Source organism: Rhea pennata, chromosome 25, assembly GCF_028389875.1.
Source record: "Rhea pennata isolate bPtePen1 chromosome 25, bPtePen1.pri, whole genome shotgun sequence".
NCBI classification, from domain to species: Eukaryota; Metazoa; Chordata; class Aves; order Rheiformes; family Rheidae; genus Rhea; species Rhea pennata.
In genome coordinates, this window is record NC_084687.1 from 1,880,592 (window position 1) to 1,899,584 (window position 18,993).

Sequence of the window (18,993 nt, forward strand, 5' to 3'; positions counted from 1 at the left end):
CTGTAGGGACTGTCTGAGAGGCGGGATGATCCCTGGATTCCCACTCACAGGCCATAGGTTGCTTTCACCTACTCACACACTCAAATCCTGCTTGCACTCTCAGGCCTTGGAGAAGAAGTGAAAATACATCACCTGTTTTGTGGTAGAAGATAGCACTCTTTTCCTGTGCAGGTCCAGAGCAGATGTTCTTGGCAATCTTTTTCTCTGCAGATTTGCCACTTGGCAGATGCCATGAGACAGATTCTCAGTCAGGCCCAGCTGGAGCTCGCCTAAGTCTGGAGAACTAAGGAATTGACCCAGGGTGCAAGTTTTTTCACCATAATTACTTCACTGTCCTTCTGCAGTCAGAACTTGTAGTGCCAGCATGGAACATCTGTGGTAGCTTGTATCTGATGCGGAACCTCCTCACCCATATTGGTGAAGGGTGTCACAGCCCTGAGGGCACTAACAGGCCTTGGTGGACCTTTCCAGCTTCACCTGGAGCCTACAACCACACCCTGCCCATGGGCCCAGGGTACTACTTAAGCTCAGCCCTGGGGCTTTAATTCCTCCCCAAGCTAGGAGTGCTGGTCTCCATTTTAGCCACAGCCATGCCCCTGCCTGGTCACATACCCTGTCACTAGACCTGACTGATCCTGACCCTGATCTGCAGACTGAATTCCCAGCTTGACCTTGGACCAGCCTCATCACCACGAATTTGCCTGATGATCTGGACCCTTGATTGAACCTGTCTGCTATCCCTGGGCCTGCCCTGCTTGAGTGCTGCGGGTCTGGTCTCTGGCTGTAAGGCCCCTGCCCTGCCACTATGCTATTGTGCTTGGCTCCTGAAAGAGCAGCGGCCTTTGCTGTGCTGTGACAGCAGGGGACACGAGACTTTGGGAGTTTGCTAGCAGACCTAAGCCAAAACTGTGCTGGGGACTGGGCTAAGAAGTATAGCATGCAAATGACTGAGTTGCAGTGTATGGGAGTGCTCCCGGTTTAACTGCCTGGGATTAGGCATAAATTTTCTAATTTTAAACTGTTGCCTATAAGCCTTCCCTTAGCAGACAGCAGGGTTGAAGTGGGGGACTTGTGGTGACAATGACAAAGTGCTCCATGCAGGCAGGAGGAACGGATGTCAACAGAAACTCATTCCCTTTTGCAGCGTCTGTGCTTGGGTCATGAGTGCCCAGGTGGCAGTTGTGGATAGGGGGCTGGTGGGCTGCCCCCTCTCACCTCACTGAGGCATGGCATGGGGCAGCAGGGGAACAGCGCCAAGGTAGTGTGGGGTGGGGATGGAGCAGTGTGGGGTGGGGATGGAGCAGTGCTAGGAGTGATGGGGCAGCGTGGGGTGGCAATGGAGCAGTGCCAGGGCAGTATGGGGTGGCCATGGGGCAGTGTTAGGAATGATGGGGCAGTGCAGAGTGACAGTGGGGCAGTGCTAGGTCTGCCAGGACACTGTGGGGTGGGGATGGGGCAGTGCCAAGGTAGTGTAGGGTGGCAGGGAACAGGCAGTGCTAGGGATGCCAGGGGGTGGCCATGGGGCAGTGCCATGGGAGTATGAGGTAGGGATGAGGCAGTGCTAGTGGTGGCAAGACAGTGTGGGGCAGTGTGGGGTGGGAATGGAGCAGTGCTAGGAGTGACAAGGCAGTATGGGGTGGCAGTGGGGCAGTGCTAGGGGTGCTAGGACAATGTGGGGTGGCAGTGGGGCAGTGCCAGAAGAGTGTGGGGTGGCAATGGGGCAGTGGCAGGGCAGTGTAGGGTGGGGATAGAGCATTGCTAGGGATGATGGGGCAGTATGGGGTGGCAGTGGGGCAATGCTAGGAGTGATGGGGCAGTGTGGGGTAGGGACAGGGCAGTGCCCGGGCAATGCGGGGCGGGGATGGAGCAGTGCTGGGGCAGCGTGGGGGGAGGATGAGGCAGTGCCAGGGCAGTGTAGGTTGGGATGGGGCAGTGCGAGGGCTGATGCGGCAGCGCCGGGTGGCAGCGGGGCGCTGCCGGGCTGGCGGCCGCCGCGGGGTCTCTCCCCGCGGGGCGGCGGCGGGGCCGGGGCCGGGGCCGGGGCCGGGGCCCTCGGGGCCGGGGCCCTCGGGGCGGGCGGGACCCGTGACATCAGGCCGCGCTGGTGCTGAGCGCAAAGAGCCGCCGCCCCGGGACCCGCCTTCTCCCGCCGCTCTCAAAAGCCCCCGAGCGGCGGCCGCCGCAGCGCCGCGCCCGCAGCACCGCCCGGCCCAGCCGCAGGTAGGTCCCGCGGCGGCGGCAGGAGCCCTCGTCGGCGCGGCCCCGAGGGCTCGGCCTCTCCCGACCGCTGCCCCCGCTCCGGGCTGCCCGCCGCTCCCGCTGTGCTGCCCAGCCGCCGTGGGTCCCCCCCCCCCCACCCGGTGCTGGCAGTGCTCGGAAACCCTCCGTGCTGCTGCTGCTTCGCCCTTCCCCAGAGCTGCCTGCTTGGCATCCCTGCTTGCACCCCAAAGCCTGCCCGTTCCCCTCCACGGCCCCCCAGTGCAGAGCCCTTGGCCATCTCTGGCTGCACCTCCAGGCAAGTGCCCCTGGGGGTGAAGTGTTAGGCACGGGGACACCTGGGCCAGGGCAGCGACCTGAACCCGGCAATGCAGTGAACTTCCTGCCCTGGCAGGATGGAGGTACGTGCGGCCAGGCTCGCTGGGCGCAGCAGGGAAATGGCACCAGCTCTTCTATAGATGACGCTGAAATGAGGAAGCCAATCCTGTTGCTTCAGAATTGGTGAACTTGCCTAACGCAGCAAAGAGTGAGGGCAGCATGAACTGGGACAGGTCACGTCCCTCCCGGATGTCAAAGCTTTGTGCTAGCCTTAATTTTAACCCTCCATTAAGTAGCATTCCCAGCTGCGTTTTGCAAGGAGAAATCTTAGGATTGCATTCTTGGAACTGGCTGTGAGGGGAGTCCTTGCTCCCCGTCCCTTCTCCAAAATGTAACCTCCCTGCTCTTGCTTCGCTTTTCAGCCTGAATACAGCTTGCACGCAGGGAGGCAGAGCCAGCTACATCCTCATTTGGTGCAGCCTGGCGTAGCTCTGCCGAGATAGCTGAAGAGGTTTACATGAGGCGCACTCGAGCAGAGCTTCAACTTCAGAGAGGGGCCATTTTCCAAACCTCAGAGCAGGCAGTGGGGCCATCTCGTAGGAGAGGGTGTTAATTAGTGCTTGGCAAAAAAAAAAAAAAAAAAAAAAAAAAAATGGTGCTGCCTAGTCACAGCTGGCAAAGTCCAGTGGAGCTGGAGCTAAGTAACAGTTGCTTGGAAGTCCTGTGTATCAGTTGAGGAAACAGCTCTATGCTTGTATGTAGGATGGATGGACTAGGTGAGAAGATGGATGTGAAAGTATCACTAGCTGTAGGATCAGCTTGGATTCTGCACCTCCTGGCTCTTCTGGATTTTGGTGGGTGATGCTGGAAGTGTCAGAGATACTATGACCCACTCTCACTGTCTCTGAGGAGGGCTCACTTCTTAGCAAGTGGTTCAATGTTTGCATTTGCTGCTGCTCAAGGGTGGGTGAAGGTAACTGTGACAGTACTGTGATACTTTTCCTACTCTGGTGGCTCAGTGAGAACCATCTGTTCAGTTCAGGGCATGCAGCTGACCTTCGCTGTTGTTTGAATCTGCCTCTGCCTCGAATGGCAGAGCTCTGATTGCTGTTTCTGGGAGGCAGCACAAGACAGCTAGAGCGTGACTGATCTCAAAAAGGCTTTGCAAGAGACCAGAATGAGCTGTCTTGGTCAGATGCTGGATGCTGGATGAGAAATCCCTGCAGATATTAGTAGCTTTTCTTAGCATACCTGAAAATGCTTTTTGCTTTTGTTCTGGATGAAGCTGGCATTTTCTTTGAGGAATTAGTTAAATCATCCAGTCATGATAGAAAACTTTCAAGTTACCTCTGTAACCGGAGCTTGGGAACAATGTGATCAGCAGGCAATAATGTATTGCTCCTCAGGAATGTTGCTGTTGTGGAGTGCTGACAAATAGCCATGTATGGTAGGAGGCTTAGTGCGGCGTTGTCCGGGGCTGGCACTGGCTCGTTCTCTTTGACTGCAAACCTGAAGACTTGCCTTCAGTGCTGGTCACAGAAATTTTTCTCAAGGTAGCGCCTGTCTGTCTTGCTTTGGGAGCTGGATGCTATTTAATACACAGTCCCTGTGGGTGAGGATCCCTCTCTACCTCAGACTCCTCCAACTCCAGTGCTTTCTTTCCTCCTTTCCGAGCAAAGCCCTCAAAAATGTCCTGCTTGGTGCAGCTGGTTCTTCTAGGGCAGTTCTTTGATTTCCCTATCATGGTATTCAGTGTTCCCATGTCTCAGCTGTAGTACATAGTTCTCTTCTTGCTCACCAGTTTGACATCGCTATCTTGAGTGATAGGTTAATTTATCCTAATTTGCGTTGTTGTCAGGCTAAGGTCTCTCCACATCACTGTTCCACCCCACCGATTATATGGTGAGGGACAGCTCTAACTTGCTTCTTGTAGAGGTATTTCTGCTTGTGTCCAGGCAATGTGAGGCTGGATGTCTGGTATTTCCCATTCTGGTTGTCTGTGCAGGTCAATGTAGGAGAAAGCTTGCTCTTCTGGGCTAGATCTCTAGAAGAACCCAGACTCTGGGGAGAGAGTACCTTGTAGGCCTGCTTACAGCTGTCTAGGTGCTAAGCTCTTGACAGTTCCAGTGATTTTCCACATGGTGTTGGGCATATATCTCCGTGAACTCATTTCTTTGTGCCCTGCCCATATACCTAATCAAGCCATATCCCTTCTTGTTCAAGCTTCTGCTTGGCTATTCCAGCTGCTCTCCAGTAAACAGGAAGGCAGTAATCCAGACCCCAGGGTTTGGGACTGCAGCTTAGATTCTTCCCCTTTGGTTTGTCCCTTTGCCAGGCCATGTAGCGGATGTTCTGCATGAACTACTGTGAATATCCTTACTGCGTGAATTTTGTGAAGCGCTGATGATGCTTTCCTGCCATCCACTTGCATTAAAGCTGTCATCGTTTGGAAAAAAAAAAAAGAGACTGGCCACTATGAATTGCCATGTACCATTCTCCTGTTCCTTAATGATTTCCTCCTCTCCAAGGTGGTTGCTCTGTGATTAATTACTGTAGGATTTTTTTTTAGTAGAACATTTGCGTTTGCACTTAAGGCTGGTTTTCCAGCTATTACAGAGCATGGCAGAAGCATGAGTGGTTGTGCTGGCATCCTGGCTGCTGCAGGCAAAGTTCATTAGAAGGTGATAGGAGAGAACTTGCACTGCTGTAAGTGCTTCTGTAGCAGTGAAACTGTGTTCACTCTATGGCCAGTGCTACTCTAGTTCTAGGAGTTAAAAATCAGCTGCTTTTAGGGAGGTAAAAAGGTGGTTATTAGCTTTGGTGTGAGTGATATGAGCAAGCAGATTTCTCAAGCCTTTGTAAAGAGAGGCTGACAGTCTCTATGTTCCTGATATCTGCTGGTTTGGCCTCATCTGGATGCCACTTTTTCTGAAAGTCCAGGTAAGATAAAAATCTCAAAGTACTGGGATGTACTGGTTCTGTACTGGGTGTACACCAAACTGCCTGTTTGGTGTAGCTTCAACTCTCTCTGCAACTGCTGCGATACAAGCTCATCTACTATAGGTGAGTCTATAGCTTGTATTTAATCAGATGACCTGTACTGCTGTAATGTTAGGTGTCAGTTGGAGGTCTGCACAAGCTGCACTTTTTCCTGTGCTTCCCAAATACAGCTGTTGATAAAATGACTATATCTTATTTTTTGAGGCCCTTTGCCTTATTCGGAGCAGGTGATGGACCTGCTCCAAGACTGAGCCACATTTCGCACAGCGCAGGATGCAATCTGTAGGATTCCTGTTGCGTCTGTTGCAGAAGTTGGAAGTGTTGTGGGGCATGGGATGTGGAGCTGTGGGAGGCAGGAAAATAATTGTGTTTTCTGGCAGCCTTGGGCATCTCTCTTGTCTCTGTTCAGTGAGGTCTTGTGCTGCAGGACAGTGACCTCATCTTCCTTATTTTGTGTTGGCCTAATAACTGATTTGGAGAAGTGCAACTAAAGTTCGTAAGTGCTGTGCTTGGACAGAATAGGGTGTTCAACTCCATGGTGTGAGTGGAGTTCAACATTCTGAAAAAATGTTGAAAAGGCTGTAAACCCTCAGAATAGGTGGCTTAAGGTAATTGTTGATTAGGGAATTGGGATGGTAGGTCTATCTCTAGACAGCTGTTGTGAGGATTTTACTTTCACCTCTGAGAACCTCAGTAGGTAGAATGCTGGCTTAGAGCGTCTGACATTCTTCCTGTGATCATTTATAAGATTTGGGGCATATCCCTGTTTTTCCATTCCCCCTCCCCTCCCCCCCCCTTTTTTTTTCTCCTGCTGTTCCTGAACTGTAGAATAAACTGCGTTCTGGTCCATTTTGCAGCCTGCTAGGCTCTCAAGTGTTCATGTGTACTGTGGACTTAGAGGGAATTCCCTTCAACTTAAATCCTTTCTCAAGCTTTCTCTGTGCTCAGTTCTGAGTTACCACAAACTCACACATCCCCAGAACAAACTGATGCTATGGTCTGTCTCCACAGAACCTTGGTCTGTGCCAGTCAGTCTTGCTGTGAGACCTATTTATATGGCTTTTCTGGAGCTGCTTCTGTGCTGCCCAGCCTGCTGGACCACTCATGGTGGGAATCACCTGTCCAAACCCCAGTGAAGTGTTCAAATTGGATGGAGCCACCCATAAACTTTGTATGGTGGAGGAAGGAAAAACAGGCAGTGAATCCCTGGTAGCAGATGTCTGCCTTGAATTAGATGAGCTACACCTAGGAGCACCATTTTTCCTACTGATAGTTTCATGGGCAGCTCAGAGGAAGGTGCCCCCATTGCAGGTGGCACATTTGGGCAAATGAACCCTGCTGCTGCTGCTGAACATGTTGTGGAGGCAGACAGGAGCAGCTGGCTTCAAGTGTTTCAGGGCAGTTTTTCCCTGAACATGGATGCCTTGGATGTGGAGTGGGCCTGTGCAATGGTGGGACTGCCAGGGATAATGACACGAGGGGCTGCATGCTATGAAATCAGGGATGGTGGGTCCCAGAGATGGTGCCTGCTGAGTATAATGTTTGAGAAGGGATGGGGGAAGCAGAGAATGTTTGTATCCAGCGTTGCGTTTTTGCTGGAAAGGGATCTGATGTGTGACAATGTGTGCAAAAGTGGCCTCCTAAAAGCCATGCTGTTCTGAGCAGGGGGAGTGTGCATCCTCTGGCTGGTGGGTGGCTGCCACCACTGGATGTTTCTGCCCTCCAAGGAAACTCTTGAAAGAGGTCAGGCACTCCTACTGCGGCAGAGTAAAATAACAGTGTCTCAAGAGAAACACTTTGTGTCCTTTTAAGGCAATCCAAAAGCCTGAACTGGGATGATCCGGCCGAAAGGGAGGGATTTGGCAGCTGCTGAGCAGTGGTAGGAAGCCTGCAGGGCGTTGAGAAAAGTCTTCCTGGCTGCTGGGATCACACCCAAAAGCACAGCTCCTCTGATCTCTGGAGCCAGCAGAGCCTCCTCAGTCGGTCCCCCTTACTCAGGAGCCCTGTAGTCTGGTAACCTGGGCAGCTCCTTGTCTGTCCTCTGCCAAAATCCTCCATGTGGGGAGCCCCAGCTGACCCCACTCCAGCTGTGACCTGCTCTCTGCCTGTCCAGTCTACGTGCTCTCCCAGGCTCTTTCCTGGAGCCTGAAACAAGGCTCATGAAAACAAGGTTGAGATCAAATTCCTCTTTTTATTGCCTAACTGCATACTTTTATTCCAGGAAGATACTTGCCTTTTGCAGATACTGGAAGGTGATGAGGGTTTGAGCTCTTCATCCTGCCTTATCTCTCTGCCTGATACTTATACAGCCCCCAGCTCTGCTGTGTTTTAGCATCCATCTTCCCAGCTGCCAAGCAGTGCTGCTAGCCTACTCATTGGCCAGGGAGGGCTGGAGGCCTAGAGATGGGGCTTAAATTGCCTGAGGTGACCTAGGGATTCAGAGCTACTGCAAGGAATGGCCTTGGCGGCTCTGTGTCCCCAGATGCTCAGTGGTCCTGTTGGATCCCAGATCCCCCTTTGTCATTGCTGTGCAGCCAGAGTGAGGGGTTCTTGTTCATGAAGTGGAGTGGCATACCACCAAGAAGTGTTTGATTCTGTCACCTTTGTAACTGCTCTAGGTTGCTGTTAACCCTCTTTAGCCACCTCTTGGCTGCCTTAAACAAGCCCAGCTCCCTTGGCCTCTCCTTGTAGGCCACGTGCTGCAGTTCTCTACATCCGTCCTGAATGGTGGAGCCTGAAGCTGGACACAACTCCAAGTGCAGCTTGCCCAGCACCAAATAAAGGGATGATCACTTGCCTTGTTCTGCTGGCCACGCTTCTTGTGATTTATTCCCTCAGATTCAGTCTTATTGCCTTATTCATGATCTGAGTGCAGTGCTGGCTCTTACCTAGCCTGGCTCTGCCCTAACCCTCAGGTCCTTTCCTGCAGGGTCGCTATTCAGCCAGTTGCGTCCTGGCCAGGATCTATACATGGAGTTACTCTGCAGCAAGTGCATAAGTCTGCTTCTCCTTTTTGAATGCCTTGAAGTTTCTGTTGGCCCAGTCTTCAAATTCATCAAGGACCATTTGAGTTGTGGGTCTGTCACTTGTGTTAGCCATTCACTATATTTTGGTTTCATCTGCAAATCTGCAGATCAATAAGCCTCTTGGTCTTGTGTCATCAGAGAGATTTCAGATTGAAATGCCCAAATGCAAGGAGAGCTTGGAATTGGCCAGGCAGGCATGGCTAATAAGGCTATGGAGGACATGATGAGAGAGCTCACTGTGTTTGGTGCTATCACGGGTGCCCGCTCTTGGCCTCTGAGCAACCCTGACCTCAGCCCTATCTTGTGGTGGTAGAAATGGAAGAGATGTTCAGCTGGGGACACAAAACAAATGTTTCCAGCTGGGGTGACAATCTATGCAACTTTCCAGCACCGAGGATTGGTCTCCCTGGCTATTGCTTTGCTGTCCTGTCAGGGGGTAATAGCAGGGCTGTGGTCTAATGAGGCACCAGTGCTAAGTATCTCTGTGTGCTCTGTCTTCCATCATCTTTCTGCTTCCTCCCTTTCCTTGTACAGAAAAGAGCTGGCAAGTTCCAGAGTTTACAGGACATGGGGATTTCTGCTTCTCTTGTCAGTCATCTGTAGAAGCAGATGATACTAATAGTGATGGCACCTTGGGCATCCTAAGTTCTGCTAATTATCAGCCCTGCTGTTCTGTGCAAACAGCAAATATTCCTGGGTCGTCTCCACATGTGTGCATTTGGAAGAGCCATAGGAGAGAGCTGCGGGACTTCTGCTCAAAGGGGTCTGTTCAGGGAGCCTGGCTGCTCCCCAGCCCTTCCAGGTGGCAGCTGCCCAACCTGTGCCCTGTGTGGCCTCCTGTGATGACGTTATTTTTGCCTATGCCTTTTCCGCAGGATGCCGAACTGGGGTGGAGGGAAGAAGTGTGGCGTGTGCCAGAAGGCAGTGTACTTCGCTGAGGAGGTGCAGTGTGAAGGCAACAGCTTCCACAAGTCCTGTTTCTTGTGCAGTGAGTACCAACCCTTCCCTCTCCCCTTCCGCCCCTGCTTCCTGGCTCTCTGCCGAGAGGAGGCCTCGTCATGTTCTGTTTATGGGCCGTGTAAACACTCATTAGGCTTCCTCTACAAACAGCCTGGCTGTGGGAGCCGTATGGCAGGCCTTCCGCTGTTCTCCAGACTTGGGAGTGGGATTCGCTGAAGGAACACAGATCATCCTAGGATGCCAGGGGCCATCCAAGCTGTCAGGGTTGATTTGAACCAGCATCCATGTAAAGACTGTTTGTCCTTACACCGAGGAAATGCTTGTCTGAGTCCTCTAGGCTGTCTCTGGATGTGCAAGAGTGTGTGACAGGGGCTCTCCAAATAGTGTTGGCAGGGGGTGGCACATCCCATGCACTGCTGTGGAGTGATGCTAGCTCTAGTCCTCAATGGGGCTTTGCCGTATAGGTGAGGTTGGCTAGGCCTTGGGAGCTGATGTGCGATGTGCCCACGTGTTCAGTGTCCCAGCTGGTGGGAAGAAGATGTGGTCTGGTTCTATCCCTTCTACAGATGCAGGGCCTTCTGTGAAGTCCTAAAGCATCATATTCAGCCTGCCTGCAGCATTTCTGACTTAATGTCACCTCTAGAGAAGGGCAGCAGAACAGGATCTGGCTGAGGGTTAACTCAGTGCAGAAACCACTTCCTCTGTGTGCTCTACAGGAACGTAAAAATACTCTCATATTCATGCTGCAGTATCCCCAGGCACCCTTCCCCTCCCTTTGGGGATACCAAGGCAGCAGTGTGGGGACAGGTGAGTAGTGGTATATTACTAAAAGGAACACCCACCTCAAACCTCTAAAATCCAGATTCAGAGGGGTTGCAGGGTACTGTGAATAAAAAGATTACCATTGTCCTCAACCAGATTGTCCTCCCTTGAAGACTGTCCCATAACAGAACTATTGATTCTCAAGTGTCAGTAGGAACGTGCAAGCTCCTAGTGTTCACTGATGGCTCATTAACATGTGATATCCAGCACAGAGTGAGTAGAACTGCATCTTCAGAGCCATCCTTGCAGTGGGACCCCACTGAGGTTTAACATTTTCTCAGCTTGGACCTGCATTGTGTTCCCAGTTTTACTGTTCTGTTGCAGGAGGGAGGACAGACGGGTAGAAAACAGCTCTAGAGCCTAGGAATAGGCAAACAACTAGAATTAATGTCAGTAGACCTATTCCAGGTGAAAAATAGCAGGGTCTTCATGGGGCCAGTCTGTGCTGTGCTCTTGTGTCCACCTAGCTAGATACTGGATGCTGCTTGGCCAGTCTGTCTGGGATGTTATGTACATCGATGCATGCAGAAGTGGCAGATGATGTTGCTGCATCTGTTTTCTGCACTTCGTGAGCAGTGTCGGCCAGCACGGCCAGTAGTTCTCATACTTGGGAGTTTCGAGTCTGAACACTTCGCTCTTCTGTTTTGACTCAAGGAGACAAAAGGAGAACTGCTGAGAGAGGCTTTTGCCCTGGGTGGATAGGAGAGACTGGCAGGTTGTGGCTGTATCGTGGCGGTGCTGGCAGCTGCTCTCTGCAGCAGGAAGTTTTATTTCTCCTGTAGCCTCAGATAAGGTGGGTGGGGAGTGTTAAGGAACCAGCCCAGACATTGCTTCGAGAAGGGAATACATGGCCAAAGCACGGAAGAAGGTGGGATTGTCTTTTCATGGATCCACGTATGCTTCCACCAGCTCTTCCTGTCCAGGCAGCGGATTGCATGCTGGCTACCTGCTGTTTCCAGTCCTGTGCCACAAGTTATTTCTAATGCTAAATCACACTGAACTCCTCCTCTGTTCCTGGCCTGTTCCCCAGTGTTATATTTGGGCCCCATCAGGGAATTTGAACCCACTATCTTTAGTAGAGGAAAAACAAATATTATGAACTGATTTACCAAAAACAAAAAGGAGCCAAACCTACCACAGTGTATTAGAACTAGAGATAGACTCAGGAAGGGACACAGTGATTGACTGAGTGGCACTGTTCCAGCTGAGTTAATAGTACAAGGCAGGAATGTAATGTAATGAGGCCAGTGTTTGGCCTCTAAAGGTAACAGCAGCTCCTGTGTAAATCATTTGGTGCAGCGTCTCAGCTGCTCTTAGAAAAAACAAAGGGTCCTTAACTCGGAGTGCAGCGTGCTAGAATTTCAGCAGTGCAGAAACCCTGGAGTGAGGCCTGATTTCCAGGAAGCAGATTGGGAAAGAGGTTTTTCTGTTGCCTTATTAAACATCTATGGCTACTGAAGATGAGTGACTGCAGAAAGCTTAGGCTAGAGACAGCCTAAATCAGCCCAGCATGGGGGTGGGAAGGAAAAGGCAGATAGTATTGGTAACACTCAATATCATCCCTAGGAGAAAGCCATTTAAACCTGTCAGTGAAAGGGGCCAATTCCAGTCCTAGATGATCTGTCTAAACGCAGAGTTGCTCCTGATTATCTCCATAATGCAGAAACAATCCCAAAGCCAGCACATTAACTTGGCAGCTCTGGGTGGGGGGACCAGTTTACTACAGCTGCTTTCCTGGACAGGTGGAGATGAGTGCTCTTTTCCTGCTGTTAAGTGGGCCTAGAGCCCCAGCTTCTGCTGCAGTGGCATGGGGAAGCCCTTAACCAGTGGACAACCCTGAGAGAGCCTCCTGAGATGGCAGGACATGTTTTCTTTTCCACCTCCTACTCCCTGCAACAGTGCATGGGCTTCTCCACAGCCCCAGAGGAAGAGCACCATATTTAGTAATTGGGCTGAGGAACGCTGCCTCTCACCCCCGTATTTAGCGTGTGTTTGTTTTGCTCCGGGAGGAGTGCTCTGCTGCGGTTGCATTCTTACAATATGGGTAAAGGGCAAGAAACTTTTCTTCTGGCAAAGAGGCAAGCAGCTTGCTGAGGGCCTTGACATTTAAGGCATGTAAGCAGATTTGGGGGAAGGCTGTGTCGCAGTTGTAACAGGATCTGCTTTGGAGCTGGCTGCCGGCTCTGTGGACTCTGCCCCAGGTATTTTGATCCTGTACTGGGGCGGTTAAACACCGGAGGTTCCTCTGAGCCCCATTTGGATTCTGCTCCGCTCCCGTTGCGGCTTGCTGAATTGTTTGTTCCAGGAAGCATTTGAAAGCCAATGTGGAGGCTGAGATCAGAGCTGGGACGGCAGTCAAGAAAATCTAAGAATCGGGAAAGCAGCCTGTGTGGCCTGCTCCCAACACCAGGCTCGGGCTGAGGACTGGTTCAGCTGGATCCCCTGAGCCTTGCTGCTGTCTCCTCATGAAGTTCTTTGAGGCTAAGTGCAGAAAAGGCCCAGATCTCTGGTGCATTTGAGCATCTCCTCCCCTTGTTCCAAAGAGGAGGGAGAAACTGAACTTAGAGAATCTAGACTATATTCACTGGCTGCTTATCTGGGCTTTCAACCCTTGTACTGCTCCCTTTATATTATATCTGTATTAATCCCAAACATTTGAACACTCAGCTGAGTTAGACCTCATCGGCTGAGACTGCTCATCTTACTCATCAGAGGTGACACATGTTTGCATGAACGTCTTTCACTGTGGTCTCAGGGCACTGAGAGACAGCTATAAGCAATGGCTTGATGTAGTTAAAAATTATAGTGCATCAGCTGTCGTGATGACTGCAGATGTGCTTTTAGTCTGTCCAAACATGAGGGAAAATATTTGCTTAAATTACTTGCCACCTGAGTGCGTATTGCTGTATGTTTGCAGTGGACTGGGACTGTGTGCAGAGCTGCAGCTGGACACTGAGATTCTCGTGCATGTGAATTCTGCAGTGACCTTCTGCAGTGCCCGCTGTCCTGGCTTAAGTGCAATTCCCATTTTTCTAAACTGCTTCCACCAAGAATGTTGGCATCGACAGGTTTAACATAGCTTTTTCCTTATTATCAACCTTGTGGCTTTGGTTGCTTCCTTTTAAAGCCGGACAATGTTCTTGTTGTGATCCTTATCTCCAGCTGTTTTGCACGCGTTCCATTTTAACAATGATCTTGTCTAGAGTTTCCTTGCTTCTCAAAGGCTGAGCTATACTATACCTTGTGAGAACTTGTTTTCTCCAACAAATTAGTGAGCTCTCGTGCGCAGGGCTAATGGGATGACCTTCCCCTCTTTTCTAGTGGTCTGTAAGAAGAACTTGGACAGCACCACTGTTGCTGTGCATGGAGAAGAGATCTACTGCAAGTCCTGCTATGGCAAGAAGTACGGTCCCAAGGGCTACGGATATGGACAAGGAGCAGGGACCCTGAGCACTGACAAGGGCGAGTCTCTGGGAATCAAATATGAAGAGTGAGTTTAAGTGTTTTGGGGGTATTTTTTTTTAATTGGAGCTGTTGCTGGCACCTTCTTCCTCACATCCTGCTGCTTGTGATGCTTAACTGTGCAGCTCAGCAAACCATGCTAAACTTCCAGTATTTCTTAATCTAGAGCATGCCATGGCCTGCACTGCTTTTATGTTCCTCTGATAAAATCAGCTGACCCCTACTTGACCACCCTGTGACACATAGCCATTTTTCTGCCTTGCTTTTGGGATTGAAGGTGTCCCGGAGCTAGTTGAGAGTCAAACTCCAAGCTTCAGGCCCGTCTGTGCACTCAGGGAGGAGCGTAAAGCCTGGCTTAAGCCAGCTGTCTTGGTTGCACAGAGAAATTGAAGAATCAACCTCATCCTGTCTCATAATACAGGTAGCTCACAGGTAACTTGGCTCAGATAAATTTCTGCAGGGACTAGATAGGTCATCCATCTACAAGCTTACATGGCAGAGGAAACAGCTTTGCATAGCATTAATAGGGCAGAAGGAGCTGCTAGCCAGTTTGCTGGGGAGCTTGCTGAGTCCTGAGCATGCCACATAGCTGTGGCAGGAGGCCCACATCTGCCCTGAACTTCTCAGTTGGATGGGGGCTTGGTAGGTCATGTCCCCACCCCACTGACCATATTGCTGCTCACCACCTGACATACAGGGGTGGTGGGGCTGAAGTTTCTATGGGGCTCAACAGCATCATGCCCTAAGCTCTAGGCCACCAGACCTGGTTTGGGATTTGTGATCCCACAGCTTCTCCCTCCTCCTTCATGTTTGGCAGCGCTAATAATAACCTCCCTCCCTTCCACAGGGGACAGCCCCACCGACCCACCAACAATCCTAACTTCTCTGGAATGGCCCAGAAAGTAGGAGGTTCTGATGGGTGTCCTCGCTGTGGCCAAGCAGTGTATGCAGCTGAGAAGGTGATTGGAGCTGGAAAGGTAAGAAGAGGGTTGTAGTGTTTGGGGACATGCACAGACTATGAGTTGCTGTGTAGCAGGGAGACTTACACAGAAGGTCTTGACCAGGCCTATGGGTAATTACAGGCCAGACTGCCAACACCTCCAACTGGAACTAGGCTTGGAGTCCAACGTGCTAAGCTTATATGGAAGTCTGGTGCCTAAATGAGACCTCAGCACACCTGAAAACCAGGTTTTCTAAGCCACCTCACTCTTCCAGACACGTGGATTGGAGAGAAGTACATTTCATAACAAATAACTGAACTGCTGCTCTGCGGAGGTCAAAGTAGAGGTCCCTGCAGCTAGAAGTGTTGGGAGGATGAACACCGATGTGAGACATAGTTACTGCTGTCACTAGCTGAATGAGCAATGGCGTCAGTCCAAATCTGAGGCATTGGAATGAATTTCAGTGGTCAGCACTGCCAGTAGGGTAGTCCCCTGTATAGCATGGGGTCGCTTCCTGCTATGCGAGTTGTGGGACCCAGAGTGACGTCCATGTCCCAAAGCAAACCTCCCTCCGGGGAAGAGTACTTGTGCAGAGCTTGCAAAGGTAGCTAGGTCAGGCCACTTGGCTTAGTGCTACAGAGGCCTGAGCAGCCATATTCAGAAAGCCTCACCCACCTTACTGCATCCTTACCATGATATGTTGCCAGGACTCTGGTGCTGGCTGAAGCTGAGACACTCGCTGACCTCTGCTGTGTTCTATCTTCTCCAGGATTTCTGTGTTTGTCCTCTTTCCCCAGAGCAAAGAGGAGGAGTTTGGTTGAAAGAAATAGGCTCCCAGCATCATCATACTTAGGCAGTCAGTGGAGGAATTCTTGATGGATATCTTGAGGGTCAGCCCAGGGTGAGAAAACAAACTTACCCTTAAAATCATGATGCGGGTGCTAGGCTTGCTGGTAGGCTTCTGTGTTCAGCGTTTATGAGGAACCAGAGCTGGCAAAGCAATTACATTCAAGCAAACCAGAGAGGATTCCAGAGTGTGTGTTTCATGTGCTAATGTTTGCTGGATGACTCCATCCGCTACCTCCTCCTCCAGCCCCAATTTCACATTTTCTTCCAAAAAAGGTTTCATGTTTTCCAAACTATTTTTTTTTAATTCTTTCATGAGTAGCGCTGGCTGCTCTACGGTCTGCTTAGAGTCTGTGAGTTGATTTATCCCTTGAGTGCTGGCAGAGTCATGGGAGAGTTTTATTTTTAAATATCGACTCTTGCGTTCTTAATATTTGCTGTTGCCTTCCTTGGAGCTGTAGTAGCATAGAGGCAGGTATCCTGATGTCACCACTGGCAGGGGTACAGCAACAGTAGATTTACTAATTTGGAGGAGTTTACTAATTTTACATTTTATGTTTACTGATTTTTGGGTGTAAGGTAAAGGACTGCATTTCTCAGAAGAAAACACTGAGTTGGTGAGAGGACTGACTCACCAGAGGGTCTGTTTTGCTGATGTTTGGGACCATCTAAGCAGCTAGGTTTATGGAGTTGGGTCAGGAACAGGGCCTCCAAAGAAGGGCAGTGTTGCTGCTGCTGTGGAGGGCTGGGACCCCATGTGATAGTCAAAGCATTACTATCCTGTCACTGTGTATTCTCTGACTGGGCTCTACTCCTGTCCCCACAGTCCTGGCACAAGTCCTGTTTCCGTTGTGCCAAATGTGGCAAAAGCCTGGAATCCACCACCCTGGCAGACAAAGATGGGGAGATCTATTGCAAAGGTGAGCATCACTTTCCCTGCTGCCTCCCAGCAGGCACAGAGAGGATCCTGATTGCAGGTCCTACGAGAATCCAGGGTGGTTTATCCTGGAATCCAAAGAGTGGAGACTTTGCTTTAAATAACTGTGCAGGGAACTGGAATGGGACCAAAGTATGGGGAGGTGGTGACCTCCAGCAACGATGTAAGGGGTCTGACTTGGTACTTGCTCGGGGATTTCCATGCTACACCTGGGGCCTCTGTTTCACCAACAAATGTAGCAAATCCTGCTCTGTTTGGGCAGTACTTACTTCAAGAAAAAAGACCTCCTTCTGTTCAGATGCTCCCTCCGTGCTACTGGCCTTACCTGACTCTTTCTTCCCTTCCTTTGCAGGCTGCTACGCCAAGAACTTCGGGCCCAAGGGCTTTGGCTTTGGGCAGGGAGCTGGGGCACTCATCCATTCGCAGTGAGGCACCCAGGGCCCAGCACTCCACTCACACTGGGCTTCTCCGGACCAGTCTTTACCACCTGACCCTTTCCACGCTCGCAGTGAGCACCCTTATAGTAATCAGTAACCACCTGCTACTTCACAGCACAAATTCATTCCTCTCTGCCCTGACCCAGCACACTCTGGGGGTCCCTCCATCAGTCTCAGCAGGCCCTGCTGGTACAAATACAGATGGGAGACACATCTCACAGATGCACGCAGTGAGCCTATCCTCCAAAAATGTTCTACTCAATATTATCCATGAAGGCACCTTCATCCTGCCAGGATGTGCATGCAGCCATGCAGTGCTGTGTCACAGAGCAAGTAATAAACATCAAAGCTGACCAAAGCCTGAACTTACCAGAGAGATTATTCCTTGTCTGGGACTGAAGAGATCCACTGACTGACCTGAGCAGGAGGCACAGATGAGAGTGCAAACAGGAATGTTGGTAATCATGGCTTGTAATTAAAGCACAAATGCACGGACTGCCCAGTATGACTTGTTATAGCCCAGCTGTGGTCAGTTGAGCTCTGCTAGTTTGTACCAGCTGGACCTGTCTCTTCTCCCATCCCAAAGGTGGGTCACCATTGCAAAAGCAGCCTGGTCCTGGGAGGCCTAGAACAGATCTTGTGTGTGTCAGTGACACAACATGTGTGTACACCACATCAAAATTCCTATCGGTGCTGTTACATGGCGCTGCTCCAAAAAAGGCATGCCAAGCACTGCTGAATAATTTAGGAATTTTTCACCTACTCTCTTGTTTAAAAGCACCGTTAACCCATGAGTTTAGAAACATCCTAGCTTAATTTGTCTTCATCACCTTCTGTGATTCTCTTGTATAACCAGTGTGGGATACTCACAAGATCAGCTTCACTGTTGCTTGGAGTTGATATCCTGCTTTGGCTTGCAAACTCCACAGGGAAATTTTGTCCTTTTAAAGCATGATGGTTTTAAACATTGCAGTTGTGTAAATGAGATCAGGAAAACATCCTTTTGGGAAGTAGGACTTCAGCTCCTTTTATTTTATCACACTTTGGTTTTGTTTTTTTTTTTCACCCAGAGTCAGGCTTAGCTGTGTAGTTCTAATTTTATTTTAGATCCTGGAAGCCTTTAGATCAGTCTCCTGTTCAGCATATCCTCAACTTCTGCATGAGGTTTTGCAAGCTGAGTGAGGGTAGTAACCCTTATAATCATCTCCAAAATCCTCCCCCTACTTTCCCCATCACTCAGCCTGGGTCCCAAATTCTAGCTGGCCAAGTTGTTCTGGCATGTGTGTGGTTGGGGGTTTGGGTAAGGCTCTGTGTTTGTGATAGCTACTTAGGTTTGTGGAGCAGAAAGCCTGGCTGCAGAGGTGCCACAGTGGACCAAGAACACTGTAGCACAGCAGGCTCATATACCACCCTGTTTGTGGAGACTGAAACTCAACTAACTCACTTGGCAGAAGCCCTGCTCCCCAGAGGAGGTGTGTGTGTGGGGGGGAATCTACATACTTTCCCCGTGAGCACGAGGTAGATGCTATGTTGCAGCATTTCAATTGGATGTGCCACAGGCAAGGGTTGCATCCAAGCAAACCTGTTTATTCAATAAAACTCCCAGAATGAGCCTTGCTTTATTCTCTTTTCCTCCCTACTTGTAGAAGTTGTGTCAGAGAGCAGAAAGGTACCGACGGAGTGTGAGTGTGATGGATTGCACAGAGGGCACTCACGCCTGGAGACCAAGTCAAAGCCGGTTCAAAACTCTGGGTTTGGGTTTATAAGGATTATAGAAAGACATAGGGTGGAAGGGCCCTTTGGAGGTCTTGAATCAAACCTCCTGCTGAAAGCAGGGCTAACTCCAAAGGTCAGATTGATAAGAGCCTCTGGCATCCAGCTGAATTTGGAAATCCTTCAAGGATGAAGGTCTCCCACAACTGTGATCCCTGTCACCAGGCCGCACAATGTTCATGGAGAAGATTTCTTTTTCTTTATGTCCATCAAAATTTCCCTTGTGGCACCTGTATCTGTTGTCTCATGTCCTT

General features: G+C 50.4%; 1 protein-coding gene across 1 annotated transcript; it reads left to right on the plus strand.

Annotated features, from left to right (window-relative positions):
• Positions 1 to 2,112: 2,112 nt before the first annotated feature.
• CSRP1 (cysteine and glycine rich protein 1) lies at positions 2,113 to 18,577 on the plus strand. Its single transcript, XM_062595207.1, has 6 exons — positions 2,113 to 2,220; positions 9,437 to 9,549; positions 13,665 to 13,833; positions 14,653 to 14,782; positions 16,419 to 16,512; positions 16,882 to 18,577. Exons 2-6 carry the CDS (start codon positions 9,438 to 9,440, stop codon positions 16,956 to 16,958), a joined length of 582 nt encoding a protein of 193 aa, XP_062451191.1. The 5' UTR covers positions 2,113 to 2,220; position 9,437; the 3' UTR covers positions 16,959 to 18,577.
• Positions 18,578 to 18,993: the final 416 nt, after the last annotated feature.

Excerpts from the sequence above, each read along its gene's own strand:
- CSRP1 (XM_062595207.1), top strand. The coding sequence starts at position 9,438 with ATGCCGAACTGGGGTGGAGGGAAGAAGTGTGGCGTGTGCCAGAAGGCA. Across the intron at positions 9,550-13,664 it reads CAAGTCCTGTTTCTTGTGCA|TGGTCTGTAAGAAGAACTTG; the intron begins GTGAGTACCAAC and ends CCTCTTTTCTAG. Across the intron at positions 14,783-16,418 it reads AGGTGATTGGAGCTGGAAAG|TCCTGGCACAAGTCCTGTTT; the intron begins GTAAGAAGAGGG and ends CTGTCCCCACAG.